The sequence below is a fragment of the Malus domestica genome, chromosome 12, assembly GCF_042453785.1.
Source record: "Malus domestica chromosome 12, GDT2T_hap1".
In the NCBI taxonomy this organism is placed as follows: domain Eukaryota; kingdom Viridiplantae; phylum Streptophyta; class Magnoliopsida; order Rosales; family Rosaceae; genus Malus; species Malus domestica.
In genome coordinates this window covers 22417185-22437940 of record NC_091672.1, presented here as the reverse complement: position 1 = coordinate 22437940, position 20756 = coordinate 22417185, and the positions used below count along the sequence as shown (strand labels likewise).

Sequence of the window (20756 nt, the reverse complement as noted above, 5' to 3'; positions counted from 1 at the left end):
AAATCGACTTAACTGAGTCGTGATTGCGTATGTTCGTTTACTTTGAGGTTAACTTCATTTCTCTGTTTTCCAAACATAGAGTTTGTTCAGATGAATTCAAAGGAAAACTGAAGTGAGAACACAAACTGTCAAAATGCTTATTTTACTATGAGTAACTTCATTTGTTGATTGTTTCTTCTTCCCTTGTAGCTTTGGTAAAAGCATGATTAAAGCAGAATGCTTATAGCTTTGAGTCTGCAATTTACTTTACGAATAAATGGAAATAAATCCCAAAAATTCCCAAGATTTAAAGAAAAAGGTGCAGTATTAACAAAAGTTTGGTGTATGTGGATATATTTTGGGGAAAGCGATGTGATATCCACGCACCTTTTTTTACTTCCTATACGCTCCTCTTAATTTTCAATTGTCAGATCAAATGATAGAAATTAACAAGAGCAGTGTGAGGAATAAATAATGGTGTGTGGATATGACAAGCTCTAATCCCGATGTCCTCAGGACATCTGGATGGTCACGTGCTGGCCGACACACGAAGGGTGACGAAAGCCATTTAATTTAAGCACATGCTGAGAAATATGCTAAAACATGCAATAGGAGCTAATAACACAATATTAAAGTTCAATTGCTAACTATTAAAATTAGGATAACGCATAACATGTTTAGAGCATACTCTAATACAGAATACAAGTAGAAATTTAAGATAGAGAAATGCTATTACAATAGGTGCCGAAGCAAAGAAGATATAGCACTGAATCACTGGTAGGGAAATTCCTCGTAGCGCAGATCGTATTCCTCGTTATGAGGTCCTGAAGAGGGCGCAAAACAAATATGAATGGACCAAATTGATATATATAATAAAACAGTTATCAACATACTAACCCCTAGGTTTTATGAAAACTCATATATCATCATAAACATAGGTTTTCTAAAACCTAGTATGTCATGCAATGTCTCAAATCATAACTTGTATAATATATAATAATCACTAGTGAATGTCAGATAACCCTCATCACATCCCGGGGTCGACTCCACCGTAGCATGATATTGTCCGCTTTGGGCCCAACCACGCCATCACGATTTTGTTTCTAGGAACTCACACAAGAACTTCACACTAGGTCATCCATCCTGGAAATGCTCTCGCGCGAACTCGCTTAACTTCGGAGTCCTGATGGAATCCGAAGCCAATGAGCTCCCAAAAGGCCTCGTGCTAGGTAGAGATGGGAATATACATATAAGGCTTAGATGATCCACTCCCCTGGGCAATGGGGATGTTACAATCCACCCCCTTAGGGGCCCGACGTCCTCGTTGGCACACATCCGGCCAAGGATAGGATCTGATACCAATCTGACACGCCCCAATCCCGATATTCCCCGAATACCAGGATAGGCATGTGCTAGCCGACACCTGAGGGTGACGAAAGCCATTTATTGAGTGAAAAAGCTGAAAACAAATGATAGATAAGATTTATAAATATAAAAGAATAAAGAATATGCATTTAAGGAACGTGTTCAGAGCATACAACTAACTAGAATACTAAAAGAAATAATATAAAATTGAATGAATAAAGAAAGGGTCCTACACCGAGAGGACTAGAAGATACCAATGCGGAAGTGCCTTGACGCTAGGTTAGTATGCCTCGATTCCAAGTCCTGAAAAGGGCGCAAAACAAACATAATTGGACCAAGTTGATATATATATATAATAAACAGTTATCAACATACTAACCCCTAGGTTTTATGAAAACTCATATTTCATGATAAACATAGGTTTTCGGAAACCTAGCATGTCATGCAATGTCTCAAATCATAACTTTTATATATAATAATCACTAGTGAATGTCTAATAACCCCCACCACATCCCGGGCTCGACTCCGTCATAGCACGATATTGTCCTCTTTGGGCCGCGACCAAGCCCTCACGGTTTTGTTTTTGGGAACTCTCAACAGAACTTCCTAGTGGGTCACCCATCCTGGGAATGCTCTCGCGCGAACTCGCTTAACTTCGGAGTTCCGATGGAACCCGAAGCCAATGAGCTCCTAAAAGGCCTCGTGCTAGGTAGAGATGGGAATATACATATAAGGCTTAGAGGATGCACTCCCTTGGACGATGTGGAATGTTACAGGATAGCACATCCTTTTCAAAAATTGCCTTACATGAGTACTTTGCAAATCCCAAATGATATATTGGTTAAAATCATATAATGACGTCATGATTAAATATTGGCGACATTATCAATCAAATTTGCTAACAAAATCTTAGAAAGCGATCCTTTCAACAATGGAGATTTGTAATTATTATTATTATTTGTTTTGCTCGATTTCCCAATATTATATGTATACACTAATATGTATCTATATGTATAGATATTTTTTACTTAATAGTTTAACATATTATGTTTTTAGACTATTAAACAATATTATCTTAAATTTGTAGTGAATTAGTTAAAAATGAAAAATATAAGTAGTTTCAGCGCCGATTTGATTACATGCTTGTTGGAAGTTGGGTAAGCATTGAGGAAAGGTACAAAAAAGTTCTTGAGTTATTTGTCGACACATTATTGGTGTGTTTAACACTGATTTATCTATTAATCTTTTTGGCATATCGCTAATGTCGGAAGCATCCAAAGAAGCAAGCGACTATGACTCAGCAACCAATTGCTTTAGAAACATGTTTAAATTATGCACACTATATTTGAGCACTTAAATGTGTTCTAACTTTTATGTGTCTTTGAAATTAAAAAAAGAGGCAAATTGTCTGAATAAATCCATTTTTTAATCGTCCAATAAACCCATTTGTTCTTTCACTCTCCTTTTAATTAGCTTAATCACTGTCTGGCTGAATTTGATAAAGCTTGAATAAGGGTTTACAAAATCCATTGTATAAAATTAAGTTACGCATGTAGTGGATCACTTTGATAGTGAGGGATGTTCTTTCAACCCACCAAATGAGTTCATTTTCTTTCTTCTTGCTTTAGTGTATGTTAGTTCACAAAGTATTCTAAAAGGTGGCCTAGGTGGTTAAATTTGATAAAGCTTGAATTTAAGGGTCTATGAAATTCCTTGTATAAAATTAAGCCAATTATGCATTTTGTGGATCACTTTGATAGTGAGGGCTTTTCTTTCAACCCACCAAATGAGTTCATATCATTTCTCATTGCCTTAGTGTAGATTAGTTCCGGAAGTATTCTAAAAGGCGGCCTAGGCAGTTGATCATTGCAACGATTAATCCCTAGGTGTTTAAAAATTCGAGTTGGGTACCTAGGAGGGGCTAGTTGACTTTTTCCTTTTTTCCAAATGAGTTAGGGTCACAACTCGCTATGTCTCAAATAGAAAAGGAAACTAAGACTCTCTCTACGACTATGTGCATCTCTTTGTAATAGTCTCTTCAATATCCATGTTTTAGATTGTATTATTTTATAATCTATATATCCTTGCATTTTGCATTATATCATTACAACAAGTATAGTTTTTATAAGTAAAACAAGTGAAATTATTTATATGTTATGTAATAAATCTAATTAAAATAAAAATATCAGCCCAGGCCCTCCTATCACGGCCACCCGAGTACTGCCTTTTAATTTTTATAATATTATAGGATATTGCTTGTAATAAAAAAAAATAGATCAATTATACCTTGCCTCTTTTTAGTTTTGAATTGTTGGTCTTTTGTCGTTTTAAAATTAACAAAAATAGTATTAAATTTTTTACACTATCAGCCACTCGAGCAGTCTAATCTTCAAACTACTGACTCAGGTGTATTAATATACAGGTGTTATATAAATTTAGCTTATTTATTGATTGACCTCCTGAAACTGCCATTTAGTCTCAATCTACTTTTTGAGACTGAATTTATCTCACTTTGCTCTAAAGCTGTCAAAATCAAACCATTTCACCTTACTTGCACCAATTATGTCTCATGAACGTTATAAAAAATGACAATCTAGACATTTTATAGTATGGTTTAGGGTTTAGGGTTAATTAAATGAGATTAAAGGTAGGGCAAATCAATAAACAATCCTACATTTTTTTGCTTCATAAAAATCAGATTGATGACACGTGAGTTAACATGTGTAACGTATCGGCATTAAATTATACTTCCTGCTAAAATGCTTCATAAATTATACTCTTTGATATCCATGTTTTCAATAAACTTTATAATTTATATATCCTTGCATTTTTCATTTTATGTTTCCCAATACAAGTATAGTTTTTTTTTTAAGTAAAACAAGGGAAATTATTTATACGTCGTATACTAAATTTAATTAAAATAAAAAATTCCGCCCAAGTCCACTTGTACCTGCCACTCGACTACTACCTAATAATTTTTAGAATATTATAAAATATTGCTTGTAATAAAAAAAATAGATCAATTACACTTAGCCTCTTTTTAGTTTGGAATCATTGTCGTTTTAAAATTAACGAAAATAATAAGAAAATTACAAATTTTACGCTAGCCGCTCGATTAGTCCAACCTTCAGACTGGCTACTGATTGAGGTGTATTAACATGTCATATAACTTTGGCTTATTTATTGATTGGCCTCTTGAAATTGTCTTTTAGTCTCACTCTACTTCTTGAAACTAGATTTGCCTCACTTTGCTCTAAAATTGTCAAAGTCGAACCATTTCACCTTATTCCCATCAATTTTGTCTCATGGACATTCTAGGAAGGGATGTGTTATCCACACACCCCATTTTACTTCTCACACACCCTTGATAATTTTTAACCGTTGATCTTCTTCAATTCATCTAATCTGATGACAGAAAATTAAAAAGGTGTGTGAGAAGTAAAATAGGATGTGTGAACATCACACCCCTTCTAGGAAATGGCAGTATTTAGGGTTTAGGGTTAAATGAGATTAAAGGTAGGGAAAATAATTAAATAAGCTTAATATATTTTTTACTTACATAAAAACCAGATTGATACACGTGAGTTAACAGGTGTAATATGCCCTTATAGGTATTAAACTGCACTTCCTCCTAAAATGTTTCGATGGTGATAGATTTGACGGCCACTAGGCAAAGAACTGAATTATCTGGAAGGTGGCCATGGATGATTGAGGTGCATTAGGTGCTATTGAAGATTATAAGGAAATACAAGGCCATTGATTGACACGCCTGTTGACCTGAAGGGACTTAAGTCCTCCTCTCAGAAAGACATCCACTTTGGCTCTGAATTCATAAAAAATTTCTTATTTAAAATTATCTAGAAGAAATAGGTGAGATTACCTCATCAATGATCTTTTGCATATTTAATGAACCCACCAACCTACATTTGGGGAGCCGACGCTCGATCAATCACAGAAATTAGATAGAAAGAAGCATGCGCATACCATCTTTCAATCACGTTTTACAATAACCCAAAATTTGGTTTGATGCTGATTCTGTTCAAATTTTTGCAGTTCTTATAGTCAAATTATACAAGAATCATAGTTGAACTCAAATACTCTGATAAATGCAAAGCTCACGTCTCGGGTCTCTGTCAAGAAGAAGAATTTCCCTGCCACTACTCACTAGCAATGTTAACGTTGTCATATCAAATACCAGTACCAAATTTTCAAGAAAAAGGTGTACAACGCATGTTGTTCAAGTGTTCAAGTGCTGAGTTTTTTTCCCAAGGAACATCGAATATATTCACAGAAAGTTGAATTTTTTACAACTAATAATAGTTCAAGTTCCTTATATAAAAAAACATGCAAAACAATAATCTGATATTAACTCCTTATTAAACGCAAGTTTCAGAAGGAATATGATGGAAATTAATGGACAGGAACAGAATTTGATGGTAGGTCAAAAAAAAAATACTTGCTTTCTAACTAAAGCATGGTTTGCTCATTGGTCAGCTGCAAAAAAAAAAGAAATTAAAGAAGAGATGATATTACAGAAAAGCAAATACTAAACATATGGTGCATTGAACCGGACTGGTTTACTTACCGTCATATCTCCCACAAACCCTAAACCCAAACCCTAATTTCATAATACAAGTCACTAATCTGCACACACAATAATTTTTTTTTCATAAAGAAATACTGCGCTAATTGGGGCAAGCATTAGTTTGTGCCAAAAATTGTTTTAAAACTGCCATTGATTTTACTGGTTCTAGAGTGCAAATTATGACGAAATGGAAGTGCTCTGGCCACCTATTTGAATGCAATAAGCTGCAGTTGACTTGATCCATAAACTAATTAATTAAGTTTGATTTGTGGTCGAGTTTGTTTGATTAAAGATTTAATCATCGTAATCTAAATGGACAAGGCTAGTTGTAGTCTTGCAGACCACAAAATCTCGTTGGTGGGTATTTTCTGGGTTTCTTTTGGTGGGAGGAAATAGTTAAGAAAAATCAGAGAGAGAGAGAAATACAACATTTATTGAACGACTATATCTTCTCCTTTGCAGTACATTTTGCTAAGACAACCACATCACAAAAAAATATAAAATAAAAAAAGTACATCTTGCAAGAACCTACATACAAGGAAACTACAACTATCCAAAAAGAGAAAACATCCCCTAAACCGTAGACACTCACCCAAAATACCCGACACCACTTGGTTAACCTTGGTCTCTCAGTGAATTCTAATTTAATTTGGTTCGAGGATTCTCCTAACATCATTCATAACGTCTTTCTACAAGACTTGTGATGTATTTCAGTTTGTTTTAATGAAATTGCTATCATCTTCCTTAAAAAGAAAATGAACAGAAATATCCATGTGGTTTTATTCCAGATTTAACAAAACATGTTTCACTGGAATAATTGCTGATTTAGGAAACTTTAAATTATAGAACCATACTATTTATATTTTTATTTGTTTACTATTTATATTTTTATTTGTTTATAGTACAGAATTTCTGATGTTCCAACAATTCCAACTAATGCCATTCGGGGTTTCTTTTCTGGATATATATATATATAAGGTTTAATGTTCGACCCATTAAAGGGATTAAATTTGAGAGCACTAGTTACAATAAGATTCTTATACGATTTGGATAGACAGAAAGGTTGATATTTTTGCTAACCAATCAAAAAGGAGTAATTCCAGAAATATAATTTGACTACTGCATTAGTAGTCCAAATCATTCCTCAAAAAGTTGATATATACAAGTCTGTTTTTCTAATAAGATGAGCTTGGGTAAATGCAGTCAACTTCTATACAACTGCTGCTATAGATAAGGTTTAATGTTCGACCCATTAAAGAGGGATTAAATTTGAGAGCACTAGTTATAATAAAATTCTTATACGATTTGGATAGACAGAAAGGTTGATATTTTTGCTAACCAATCAAAAAGGAGCAATCCCAGAAATATAATTTGACTGCTGCATTAGTAGTCCAAATCATTCCTCAAAAAGTTGATATATACAAGTCTGTTTTTCTAATAAGATGAGCTTGGGTAAATGCAGTCAACTTCTATACAACTGCTGCTATAGATAAGGTTTAATGTTCGACCCATTAAAGAGGGATTAAATTTGAGAGCACTAGTTATAATAAAATTCTTATACGATTTGGATAGACAGAAAGGTTGATATTTTTGCTAACCAATCAAAAAGGAGCAATCCCAGAAATATAATTTGACTGCTGCATTAGTAGTCCAAATCATTCCTCAAAAAGTTGATATATACAAGTCTGTTTTTCTAATAAGATGAGCTTGGGTAAATGCAGTCAACTTCTATACAACTACTGTGTTGAATTGTAATCTTGTCTTGGCCCAAAAATAATGGATCCAGCCCATGCACAAAGAAAGATCCATGCACATGCTAGAGAATTCTAGCAAAGTTCAAGTTGGTGGAAGAGTCTAGAAGAATGGTGAGAATTCCACCAACATACAAGATTAGTGTAGATAATTCTAGCTTAGGAAGGTAGTGGAATTATCTAGATATATCTAGCATGATGCTTCCATACTTCTCCAAGGTTCCATCCATGCCTATAAAAGGAGAAGGCATCCATACCATTTGTAACAACTAAGAGAACAAGTAGTGAGAAGTGAGAGTGCCAAGTGAGAAGTGAGAAGAAGCAACAAAGCTTCTAAGAGTGTTTGAGTGTTTCATTTTGTACTAAGTTTGTGAGTGAACAAAAATCTTGTGTAATACTTTGAGTATTATTTCTTTCTTTTGCCTATCAATTCCGTTGCATTACATTCTTTTTTGTGAGATAAACATCTTCAAAATAGTGAAATCTTTTTAAGCCCCAACAAAGTGGTAACATAGCTATGGCTAGCAACGCTATAGCAGCCTTCCAAGTTCCAATACTCGACAACAACAACTTCAATAATTGGAGTATCAAAATGAAGGCCCTTTTGGGAGCACACGATGTATGGGAAGTCGTGGAGAAATTAGTATAGAGCAATTAATGGGTTCGCTATAAGCATATAAAGAGAAACATAAAAAGAGGCAAGGGAATGATGAGCAGCTCCTCAAGACGCATGTCTAGCCAAAGAAGAAAGAAGAAAGCTTCGACAACGAGAGAAGCCATTATGGATGAAGTCGTGGTCCAGGTCGCAGACGTGGACATGGACGTGGACGTGGTTGGAACTTCAACAACCATAACAACTACGAAAGAGGGGGAAGCTCAACAAAAGGTTGTGGAAGAGGACGTTCAAACTTGAGGTATGAAAAATCTCAAGTTCAATGCTACAATTGTCAAAAGTTTGGGCATTATGCTTGGGAATGTAGAGCTCTAAGAAATAGACATGATGAAAAGGTCAATTATGTGAAAAAAGAGAGAAAAGAGAATGACATTGTGCTACTAGCATGCAAGAACAATAATGGAGACCAAGACTATACATGGTACCTTGACACCGGCGCCAACAACCACTTGTGCAGAAGAAGAAGCATGTTCGTAGAGCTCAATGAATCGGTGAGTGGCAACGTTTCTTTTGGAAACAAATCTAAAATACCCGTAAAAGGAAAAGGTAACATCCTTATTCCCCTGAAATATGGCAGTCACCAATTAATTTCAAATGTCTACTACATGCCCAATATGAAAAGCAACATTTTGAGCTTGGGTCAACTCTTAGAAAAAGGTTATGATATTCATATGAAAAATTATAGCCTTTTTCTTAGAGATGACAAAGGAAGATTAATTGTCAAGGTGAAAATGTCAAAGAATAGGATGTTTCCTATGAATATTCAAAATGATGTTGCAAAGTGCCTCAAAACAAGTTACAAAGACACATCCTGGCTTTGGCATCTTCGTTTTGGGCATCTTCACTTTGGGGGACTGGAGTTATTATCCAAGAATGAGATGGTGGGAGGCTTACCGTGCATCAGTCACCATGATCAAGTTTGAGAAGGATGTTTACTTTAGAAACAGTTCAGGAAAAGCTTTCCAAAGAAGTCGACCACAAGAGCCCAGAAGCCACTCAAGCTTATTCACACCGATGTGTGCAGTCCAATAAAACCAAGCTCTTTTGGTAAAAATAATTATTTCCTTCTCTTCATTGATGATTTTTCAAGGAAAACCTGGGTATATTTCTTGAAGCAGAAATCAAAGGCCTTTGGAGCATTTAAGAAGTTCAAAGCCGCTGTAGAAAAAGAAAGTGGTTGCAAGATCAAAGCCATCAAATCTGATCAAGGAAGAAAATTCACTTCGAAGGAATTTCAAGATTTATGTGAAGCCAATAGAATTCGTCGACCTTTGACAGTTCCAAGATCCCTTCAACAAAATGGTGTGGCGGAAAGAAAAAATCAAACTATCCTCGACATGGCTCGAAGTATGCTCAAAAGTAAGAGATTGCCTAAGGAGTTGTGGGCAAAAGCTGTAGCATGTGCTGTCTACCTATCTAATCGGTCTCCAACAAGAATTGTGTGGGGAAAGACTCCGCAAGAAGCATGGAGTGGTAAAAAGTCAGGTATCTCTCATCTAAGAGTTTTGGAAGCATAGCCCATGTACATGTACCAGACGAGAGGAGAACCAAACTCAATGACAAAAGTAAGAAGTTCATCTTCATCAGCTATGACTCAAATTCAAAAGGCTATAAGTTGTATAATCCAAACAATGGGAAGATAGTGATCAGTCGAGACGTGACGTTCGATGAAGAAGGAGAATGAGATTTTGGCTCTCATGCAAGTGATGTTCACTTCTTTCCTCAGTTTGAAGAAGAGAATGAACAAGGGATGATGGAGCAAGCAAGAGAGGTTCAACAAGAATCCATTACTCCACCTGCTTCACCAATATCAACCAATCATGGCAATTCACCAGCATCAGCATCATCAACTGGGAGTCTAAATGAAAGAGAAGTACCACGCACAAGAAGTCTACGAGATCTCTATGAGGTAGCTGAAAGACTTGATAATCCTACACTTTTTTGTCTCTTTACTGATTGTGAACCAGTTAACTTCCAAGAAGCAGTGCAAGATACTAAGTGGAGGAAAGCAATGAATGAAGAAATTGAAGCAATCCAGAAGAATGATACATGGGAACTCGTTATTCTTCCGAAATGACACAAAGCCATTGGAGTCAAGTGGGTGTACAAGACAAAGAAAAATGCTGATGGAAAGGTCGAAAGATTCAAGGCAAGACTAGTGGCGAAAGGCTATAGTCAAAGAGCCAAAATCGACTACGATGAGGTATTTGCACCCGTTGCTCATTTGGAAACGATATGATTACTAATTTCCTTGGCAGCTCAAAACAAATGGATGATTCAACAAATGGATGTGAAGTCCGTTTTCCTAAATGAAGTCCTTGAAGAAGAAATCTACATTTAGCAACCATCAGGCTATGAAATCAAAGGGCATGAAGATAAAGTTCTGAAGCTGAAGAAAGCCCTCTATGGGTTAAAACAAGCGCCATGAGCATGGAATAGTCGCATCGACAAGTACTTTCAGGAAAACAACTTCATCAAGTACCCTTATGAACATGCTCTCTACGTCAAAGTCAAAGATGAAGATATTTTGATTGTGTGCTTATATGTGGATGATCTAATCGTCACAGGAAATAATCTAAACATGTTTGAAGAGTTCAAGAGAGTGATAACAAAAGAATTCGAGATGACTGACATCGGGTTGATGTCATACTACCTAGGCATTGAAGTCAAGCAAAACGAAGAAGGCATTTTCATCTCCCAAGAAAGCTACACAAAAGAGATACTGAAAAAGTTCAAAATGGATTACTACAAGCCCATAAGCACGCCAATGGAGAGCGGAGTCAAACTAACACAGCATGACAAAGGAGAAAGCGTAGATCCAACATTTTTCAAAAGTCTAGTTGGAAACTTGCGCTACTTGACTTGCACAAGACCAAATATTCTCTATGCCGTCAGATTAGTCAGTTGCTACATGGAGAATCCCACAACTACACATTTGAAGACCGCCAAAAAATTTCTTCGATATCTTAAAGGTACGATTAACTTTGGCTTGTTCTATTCAAGTTCTGATAATTACAAACTTGCTGGATATAGCGACAGTGATTGGGTAGGAGATTCTGATGATAGAAAAATCACTACTAGATTTGTGCTCTTCATGGGAGACACTGCATTCACATGGATGTTGAAGAAGCAACCGATTGTCACTCTTTCTACCTGCGAAGCTAAATACATAGATGCTACCTCATGTGTCTGTCATGCAATCTGGCTGAGAAACTTGCTGAAATAATTAATCATGCCACAAGAAGAGCTAACAGAGATCTATGTCGACAACAAGTCTGCAATAGCTCTAGCAAAGAATCCAGTATTCCATGACAGGAGCAAACACATAGATACCCGCTATCATTACATAAGAGAGTGTATTGCAAGAAAGGATGTGCAAGTGGAATACGTGAAGTTAGAAGACCAAGTCGCCGACATATTCACCAAACCACTCAGGCAAGAAGACTTTGTCAAATTGAAGAACACAATTGGCGTCACAAGACAAGATTAAGGGGGGATGTTGAATTGTAATCTTGTCCTGGCCCAAAGATAATGAATCCAGCCCATGCACAAAGAAAGATCCATGCACATGCTAGAGAATTCTAGCAAAGTTCAAGTTGGTGGAAGAGTCTAGAAGAATGGTGAGGATTCCACCAACATACAAGATTAGTGTAGATAATTCTAACTTAGAAAGGTAGCGGAATTATCTAGATATCTATAGCATGATGCTTCCATTCTTATCCAAGGTTCCATCCATGCCTATAAAAGGAGAAGACATCCACACCATTTGTAACAACTAAGAGAGCAAGTGGTGAGAAGTGAGAAGTGAGAAGAAGCAACAAAGCTTCTAAGAGTGTTTGAGTGTTTCCTCTTGTACTAAGTTTGTGAGTGAATAAAAATCTTGTGTAATACTTTGAGTATTATTTCTTTCTCTTGCCTATCAATTCCACTGCATTACATTCTTCTTTATGAAATAAACATCTTCAAAGTAGTGAAGTCTTTTTAAGCCCAACATGCTGCTAGCTAAATATTCTCGCTAGAGCCACTACTGCTACGAGTGTGATGGTTTTAAATCGAAATCATGCAGCCATATACGTATTTTCAGATGCTATCTCTCCCCTAGAGGTGGCATATAAGCTACCGCTCTGACCACTGAACTAGTGTTTGGTGGTATTGCCACTATATATTCTGAAATGATGAATATATGTATACACACACACACGTCGGCCATGTATGATATGGCTGAATTTTTATGTATCGGTCATACCTTGAAGAATTTCAAAAGTGAAACAGCTGAAAAGTGAATATCCTCCACTATATAAAGAGAACCAAAGTAAAAGCTTTTCCTTACCAACGACCCACTTCTTCATATGTATGCATACCAGACTTCCATCTTCTTAGGAATCACACAGCCTTTACTAAATACTTTTGCTTCCTTCTTTGGAAGTGATAGTACAACAAGTTCAATTTCTTAGTGAAGATGGAAGAAAGCAAGGGAGCAAAGTCAAGCAAAGTTATTGAAGATGAGGAGAAATGGGTTTATGATTCTTCTCTGGATCATAAAGGAAACGTTCCTCTCCGAGCTTCAACTGGTGTTTGGAAAGCCTCTCTCTTTATTGTTGGTAAGAAATAATTAATATTTATGCCTAACTACTAGATAAATCCGTATTGTTTGCCAAAAAGAATCTATAATTTCATGCTACTTTTCTTGAGCAATTATATTTCATGCTACTTTTCTTGAGCAATTATATGTCATGCTACTTATGGCATATATGCTCCGCAAGATGTTTCTTTTTTTTAGCTTGATTATTTTTGTCTAGTTCTAGCTGTTGAAGATCATGATAAAGAGTTCATGTACAATAGAAATTGAAATACATGTATGATGTATCTTCACCGTTGGAATATATCACTCTGTGGGACGAAATTATTGTCCACAAAACGAATACATGTATCTTCACCGTTGGAATATATAACTCTGTGGGACGAAATTATTGTCCACAAAACGAATAGTATATTCTTTTATGATGCTCTGCAGTCTTGTATTTTATTACTTTCTTCAATTAGAGCCACGGAAGGTGGATTGGATATATATAATATGTATGTAGGCCATGAATATATACATGCAAGTTCTGTCATATGAGCTAAGAGTTCACGTGGGAGCTGGGGCCTCAGCGGCACTTACTCTGTGTGTGTATAGGGGTTTAGGGCTTATGGCCACTCTAATCGATTAACACAAGTAATTAACAAAGTGCTGAAAAGGGTCACTAAGCTATGAATTAGTGCTATTGTGCTACCAAATATTTTGGAAAATTCAGTTAATTTCAGCTACAAATACTATCTAAATTCACTCATCTATCATCACTCACTTGTATTTAATTCATAATCTAATGAAATAGCATATCAAATTAGAAGAAACTTTGTATACATAGGGGTCTATATTTTATGCTCAAAATCATACGGTATATCTTAATAATTGTAAAATCATATACTGGCTCCCTAACTACCATATTAGGTTAACAGGAGAAAGAAATATATTAGATGGCAAGAGTATATAGACACTTTGTAATAATACAATGGTAGCTATGTAAAGAAAGTCGTATATATATGACATTCTATCATTGGTACGAGATACTATGGTAGTGGAAAACTCATGCCCCTAAATAACAGGAGACATATATATATATATAATATGTATCATGTAAAGAAACACAAGAAGTTAAGCATGTACATATATAGGTCAACATAAATAGCTTTTGCCGTTATGTTTTTTATATATGCATGGTAGCCTTGGTATAGCTTTGAATTAATGAAAGGTTGGTTGCTATTCACACATTTCTTTTTATCTCTTGCACACCCCTCTTAATTTTTGAGTGTCGGAATGAATGAATTGAAGAAAACAAAATAACATAAATTAACAAGAGATGTGTGGATAATACCATCTTTAATGAAATTAAGAGGAGAAGGTAAACCAGACAAAGTTTTGGAAGGGCCATACCTATAGTGGTTCGAGATTCCAAAGCCACAAATCAATCTTTAATTTTCTTACTTTTTGAATGGCCATTTTATCAATTATTTTCTATTTCTGTAACTTTATAATATACGGCTTTAACCATTACATTGCAATATGATGGGGACAATACTGTACTACCGATAAAAAGGCACAAAATTATATGTTTCATTTTTCTTTCTTTGGTTCAAATTCTTTAGCTGAATTTTATTCTAATAATTAACAATTAGTGACTTCTCCAATTTTATGTGTGATCATCCTTCGTGTGTGTAGCAATTGAGTTCAGTGAGAGGTTGAGCTACTTTGGAATAGCAACTAGCTTAATTATTTACCTCACAAGAGTAATGCATGACGACCTCAAGACCGCAGCAAAAAGTGTCAATCACTGGTCTGGTGTCACCACACTGATTCCACTGTTTGGAGGCTTCGTGGCTGATGCTTACTTGGGGCGCTTCAAAACAGTTCTTTTTTCATCCATCATTTACCTCATGGTAGTTAATTTCATTTACCTTTGAACAAACTAATTTGTTATTATTGTTAAAGCGTCTCCTATATCAGAAACCTGACAAAGTTAAATCACAATTATATTAAATGATTTCACTACTAATTACATTGAGGTATTTTGTATAAAACGTCACACCTGTTGTAGACCTTCCCTGAAAATTAAACAATTATTAATTTATTCAGAAAATGACTCGTCTGTTTTTACTTTAGGGTTTGATTCTTCTATGCATGTCCTGGTTCGTACCAAGCTTAAGGCCTTGTAATACCAAAACATGCCACGAACCCAGAAAAATCCATGAAGTGGTGTTCTTCCTTGCAATCTACTTAGTTTCTATAGGGACTGGGGGTCATAAGCCTGCCCTGGAGAGCTTTGGAGCTGACCAATTCGATGACGATCACCGTGAAGAAAGAAAGCAGAAGATGTCCTTTTTCAATTGGTGGAGTTTTGGGCTTTGTTGTGGGCTTTTACTTGGGGTTACTGTGGTTGTGTATGTGCAAGACCATGTGAGTTGGGGTGCTGCTGATGTTGTTATCACTGCAGTCATGGCTGTATCACTTGCTATCTTCATAATTGGAAGGCGGAATTACCGTTATCGAAAACCGACTGGGAGCCCCTTAACACCAATGTTGCAAGTTCTTGTAGCTGCCATTGCTAAGAGAAATCAGCCTCACCCTTCTGACCCTGCTCAATTGTATGAAACCCCCAAATCAGAAAAGGTCCATGGGAGGCTTCTGTGCCACACGAAGAAGCTCAGGTAAGCAAATTGATATCCTTTCTTTACATAACACAATATGTTCCTGTATATATACGATGAGAGTAATGTTCGCAAGTGATATTTCTAATATGTTATGTTAACAAAATGTGTTGTTGGAGTGTCAATCTAACATGTTATGTTATTAGATTATTAATTTGACGTTTTACATTATTAAACTGTTAATTTTGTACAATTTAGTCACTAAGAAACATGTTGTATGAACAAGAATTTCTTGGCATCATGTGTTTCAGATTTCTTGACAAGGCCGCGATCATAAGCGCACAAAACTTGGCTGAGAATCCAAGCCCTTGGAGACTAGCAACTGTGACCAAGGTGGAGGAGATGAAGCTTGTTCTCAACTTGATCCCAATTTGGCTAGCGACTCTACCATTTGGAGTGTGTGTGGCACAATCCACCACATTCTTCATCAAACAAGGTGCCACCATGAACAGAGAGGTTGCAAATGGTTTCGTGGTCCCTCCTGCCTCAATCTTCGCACTCGCAGCCATTGGAATGATCGCCTCCGTCACAATATACGAAAAACTCCTCGTCCCGATTCTGAGAAGGACAACCGGAAACGAAAGAGGAATCAACATCCTCCAAAGGATTGGAATCGGAATGATTTTCTCCATCGCTACGATGGTAGCAGCTGCCCTGGTGGAGAAGAAACGACTAGGGTTTGTCAAAGGTGACCCAATAAAGGGTTCGCATTCCATGAGCGTGTTGTGGTTGGCACCACAATTTCTGATCGTTGGGTTTGGAGATGGGTTTACTCTTGTGGGGTTGCAGGAGTATTTTTACGACCAAGTCCCGGACTCCATGAGAAGCTTAGGCATTGCTTTTTACCTCAGTGTGATTGGAGCTGGGAACTTCGTTAGCAGCTTTGTGATCACGGCCGTTGATCACATCACGGACAATGGAGGGAAGAGTTGGTTCGGTAAGGATTTGAACAGCAGTCGGTTGGACAGGTTTTATTGGCTCCTGGCTTGCGTGGCAGCAGCAAATCTGTGTGTTTATGTTTTCGTGGCTCGGCGTTATTCTTACAAGAATGTGCAGAAGGTAGCTGTGGCTGATTGTTTTGGAGATGAACTGGAAAATGGAGGCCCGATCCCATGAAACATAATATATATTTATATATAAATATAGGGAATTGTTATTGGCACTTCAAAAATCACATTTTACACTCCAAACTTTCTATATTTTGAAAGAAAATACACTTGTCAAGAGTGTAGAATAAGATTTTTGGAGTGCTAATAGCACTTCCCTAAATATATACAAATATTTTAGTTTAATATCAACAAATATTAATTGAACCATGGTTTAGTAAGTCTAAAAATAATTTACTTGTTAAGTTTGAAGTACTATTGTGAAATCGTGTTTGAAATTAATTTGTAAACGCGTGGTTTTCAGTATTTTAAAAAGTATTGAGGCGTACAAATTTTTGGAGCCATCAAATTAACAATATAAACTCACATGCAACCGGTGTATATTATCAATTTCTTTATATTTTCACATTGCGTTATGAGTTACTTGATAGTGAAGAGAGAGAGAATAATGGCACATGCATTTCTCCCGCATTATGTACTCATCTCATACGAACAATTCATGCATATATTATGGTTAAGTATTAGACTCAACGTAAATATACCTATTGTGTTTGTATTCATGTGGATCTCTGAGACTTCCTCTGATCCAATTCAAAATGACGACTACTAAAACAGAGATTGGAACGTGAATGAGATAGGAGAGTTGAGTTCTAAAATATTTACATTGAATAATGAAAGTTTGCATAGTAGCATTCTTAGCACTAATCTTTGTCTTGTTAATATTAATAATTCATAAAAGCGTCCCACCAAAGGTGATTATAATGTGTCACCCGAAAGACATAAAAGGGTGTCACCAACTATTCTATACCACTAGACAAATTTGATGCTTTTTTATGTGTCTTTTTCAATCGTACAACTTACAAGCAAAATTAAGAACCAGTCTCTCCTTTCTTTTTTGCCACAAGTGGACTCACAAGCACTATGGGAATAAGAGATACCGTTTTCCATTGCTTTATTCCTTTGCCAACGAATGGATTAGATTTCACAAATCTTCCCCCTTTTACTTTGAAATCTATTTTGTCTACTAATGAGCCTCCGATTCTTAAATAAAAAAGTAATAGAGAGAAAAATAGAAATTGAGAGAGTTCTGAGTAATAAATGACGATTACCCTTTTTTTTCTGTTTGACCTGACTAGTTATGCCTTCACAATCACATATTCAAAACTAAAATCTATTTATCTAAAGTTGATTAAATCCTACACATGACCAACTATGCCACAAGAAGAACTGGATGACATAGCTATATGTTATCTATTGAAAACAATTTGGTTGGATATGTCATGTTTTGAAAAAAATTTACTAAGATATTGTAACGACCCGTCTCCAAAAATTACAGTTTTTATAACTTTAATGCGTGAAGTTACGAAAAATGCCCTTCGAGGCAAAAACGTTGACTTTTGTTGACCGCCTTGTCGTGTCACGTAAGATCTATTTTCTTGGCATATCTTTGTAGCATTTGTCACTACGAGCATGTGGGCACAAGCGGAACGTAATTCAAAATTATAACGAAGAATTTATGAAGCTTGAAACGACAAGGGTATTTTGGTAAATTTTATTTTAAACACATGTTGTTTTGAGGTTGTGTGCCCCGTGGAACCCACAGATTGGTCCCCAATCTTCTGGAACTCTCTTCCTCTTCTTTCTCTCCCATGAGCTCTCTTTCTTCCTTCACTCTCTTGAAACCTCTCCCTCATCACTCTCTGTCTGTGGCCCTTCCCCCCTCAGCTTTCATCTCTTCCCTCTCAACTCACCCTTTTATCTCAGTTATCTCCCTCTCTTTCTCTGTAAACAAACACACCACCTTTCACCGTACTTTGGCGAGCCCCATGACACCATCATTACTCATCATTCACTCCAACGAACACCACGAACTATCACCATCATCTGGCTTTTCCTACATCCTCGAAACTTGAATTAAGAGCACAAACCACCGAGCCATGATGCGAACGAAGAACTCTAGCTAGATTTATCGTCCCTCCGATTTAGGTAAGCCTTGAGATACTTGAAATCTCTTCATTTTCATCCTTGTGGCCTAATTCTAACCTAGGTTATGTATTTGGAACGATGAGATAGCACAGTGATACCTTAGGGGAATTTCCCCAGTTTTCGGCGAGGGACCGTGAAGTTACAGGCACTTTTTCCGGCCACCTTCCGGCCACGGTTAGTCATGGAATTGGTAAATCTTTGCTCCCTTTTTCTTTAGCCTCATTTTGACATAAAATCTTTGAAAAAAAGTTACGAAATTTCCCGGCCAAAATATGGCCTTCTCCTTCGTTGGGTCCAACAACCCACAAGTTTAATCGGATCAAACTCGACTCACAACCTAAACTGGCCCAACCTAACTGACGAGCCCAATGCTATAACCCAGCCCAAGTCTGATTCAAATTATAGCCTAAGTCCATGACCCATAAACCTCAACTCGGTGATCTGACCCGACCCAAACCCAGTCCCAATCTCCTGGGGCAGCAAGTGGGCGTGCGTCATGGTCGGCTCATGGGGCACATGCACCTTCGCTGGAGGTACTGTGCTCCGCCACAGTCCACTATGGTGCCAACGACTTTTTCGGCGACCCAACTCAGCCTTTGGCGGCACGTACGATGGCGCTTAGCCTCTCGGGCCACCACCCCGCCATGAAGGAACCCGAGGTCCCTTCTTAGGTTTTTCGACGTGCCAAATCTGAATCTGCTACCCGTTTTCCCAGATTCTATCATCTTAGTAAAGTTTTACTAAGTGTCCGTTATATGTATTTAGGTGCATCGGTGGGAAGTGACTACATCCTCGCTAGCTCGAGAGCAACAAAATATCTGTGAATGAACCATTCTTAAATTGCATGTTTTTATAAAATATTAGGCTTGCATTCACGAAAAAACATGATTTCTTGATTTTAAGTTTTATGCATTATTTATGATTTATTTAAATTGCTTTTACGAAATATTTATGATTTATCGACTATACGTTTTACTAAAGGTTATGAATTATTGGATTCTCGTATATGAAATTCTTTGGCTTTTGAACATGATTGATTTCACGGATTTATGAATATGATTTACCATGGATATATAAAATGAGGCTTTGAGCTTATGAGCTCCGAATTTAATATGAGTTTTCGAGGTATGTTTTCAATGCCTATCTAATGGGTTATCATACAGCACATCCACACAACATTGGTATGTAGACGTCTATAGCCACATGACACAATTGAGGAGCAGTGAGATATTTATGCCATACCCTCAGCTTCACTGGCGAAACCAGTGTCGGACAACTTCACTAGACACGGCTAGTGTCGGTGTGTGATGGACATGTACTGCCTTCGGGCGACTATAATACCCCTAGTTGAGTACAACATTGGTGTGATTTACGGATTTTCCTTCAGGTGCCGATATTTCCATTACTGAACACTGTTTTACACATACTTGTTTTACGACTATTTTTCATGGCATGCTAGAGTTTTCAGAAAACCTATTATGTAGTATTATATGTGTTTTCAAAACAGGGCGTTAGTATGTTCATAAAGAAAATGATTTTCTTATTATTAGTACTATCATTATAAACTTTGGTTCACTCACTTTTTTGGTTTTGCGCCCCCCTTCAGGATTTAGATTCGAGGCACACAATCCCGGAGTCAGGGCACTTCCGCTTGGGTATCTTCGAGTCTCCTTTATGTATGACCCATTCCTCGATTCGTACCTTTTTATCATAATTCTTTCACATTATTCTTGATTAGTTGTATGTTTTGAACCCTATTCTGCCTTAATATATTTCTTTCTAATTATATATTTTAATTCGCATGCATGTTAAAATGGATTCGTCACCCTCGGGTGTTGGCCAACATATGTCTATCCTGATATTTGGAGATATCAGGGTCGGAGCGTGTCAGATATGTTATCTATTAAAAAGGAGTTCGGTAAGAAAACTAGATTATGTTATGTACCGATATGATTATATGTTCCAGTTGTGGTTATATATTTGTAAGACCTATCATTTTCTTGTTCCGACCACTCTTATTTTTTAAGTCATTGTATAATAGTATATTGTTGTGAACAATTACTGAA

The 20756-nt window shown here is 36.6% G+C and overlaps 1 protein-coding gene across 1 annotated transcript; it reads left to right on the top strand.

Annotated features, from left to right (window-relative positions):
- Positions 1–12134: 12134 nt before the first annotated feature.
- Positions 12135–17094, top strand: LOC103450496 (protein NRT1/ PTR FAMILY 5.6). The gene is made up of 4 exons (XM_008389861.4): positions 12135–12954; positions 14613–14830; positions 15054–15598; positions 15850–17094. The coding sequence occupies exons 1-4, from the start codon at positions 12813–12815 to the stop codon at positions 16712–16714; spliced, it is 1770 nt and encodes a 589-aa protein (XP_008388083.2). The 5' UTR covers positions 12135–12812; the 3' UTR covers positions 16715–17094.
- The last annotated feature ends 3662 nt before the right edge of the window (positions 17095–20756 follow it).

Excerpts from the sequence above, each read along its gene's own strand:
- LOC103450496 (XM_008389861.4), top strand. The coding sequence starts at position 12,813 with ATGGAAGAAAGCAAGGGAGCAAAGTCAAGCAAAGTTATTGAAGATGAG. Across the intron at positions 12,955-14,612 it reads AGCCTCTCTCTTTATTGTTG|CAATTGAGTTCAGTGAGAGG; the intron begins GTAAGAAATAAT and ends TCGTGTGTGTAG. Across the intron at positions 15,599-15,849 it reads TGCCACACGAAGAAGCTCAG|ATTTCTTGACAAGGCCGCGA; the intron begins GTAAGCAAATTG and ends CATGTGTTTCAG.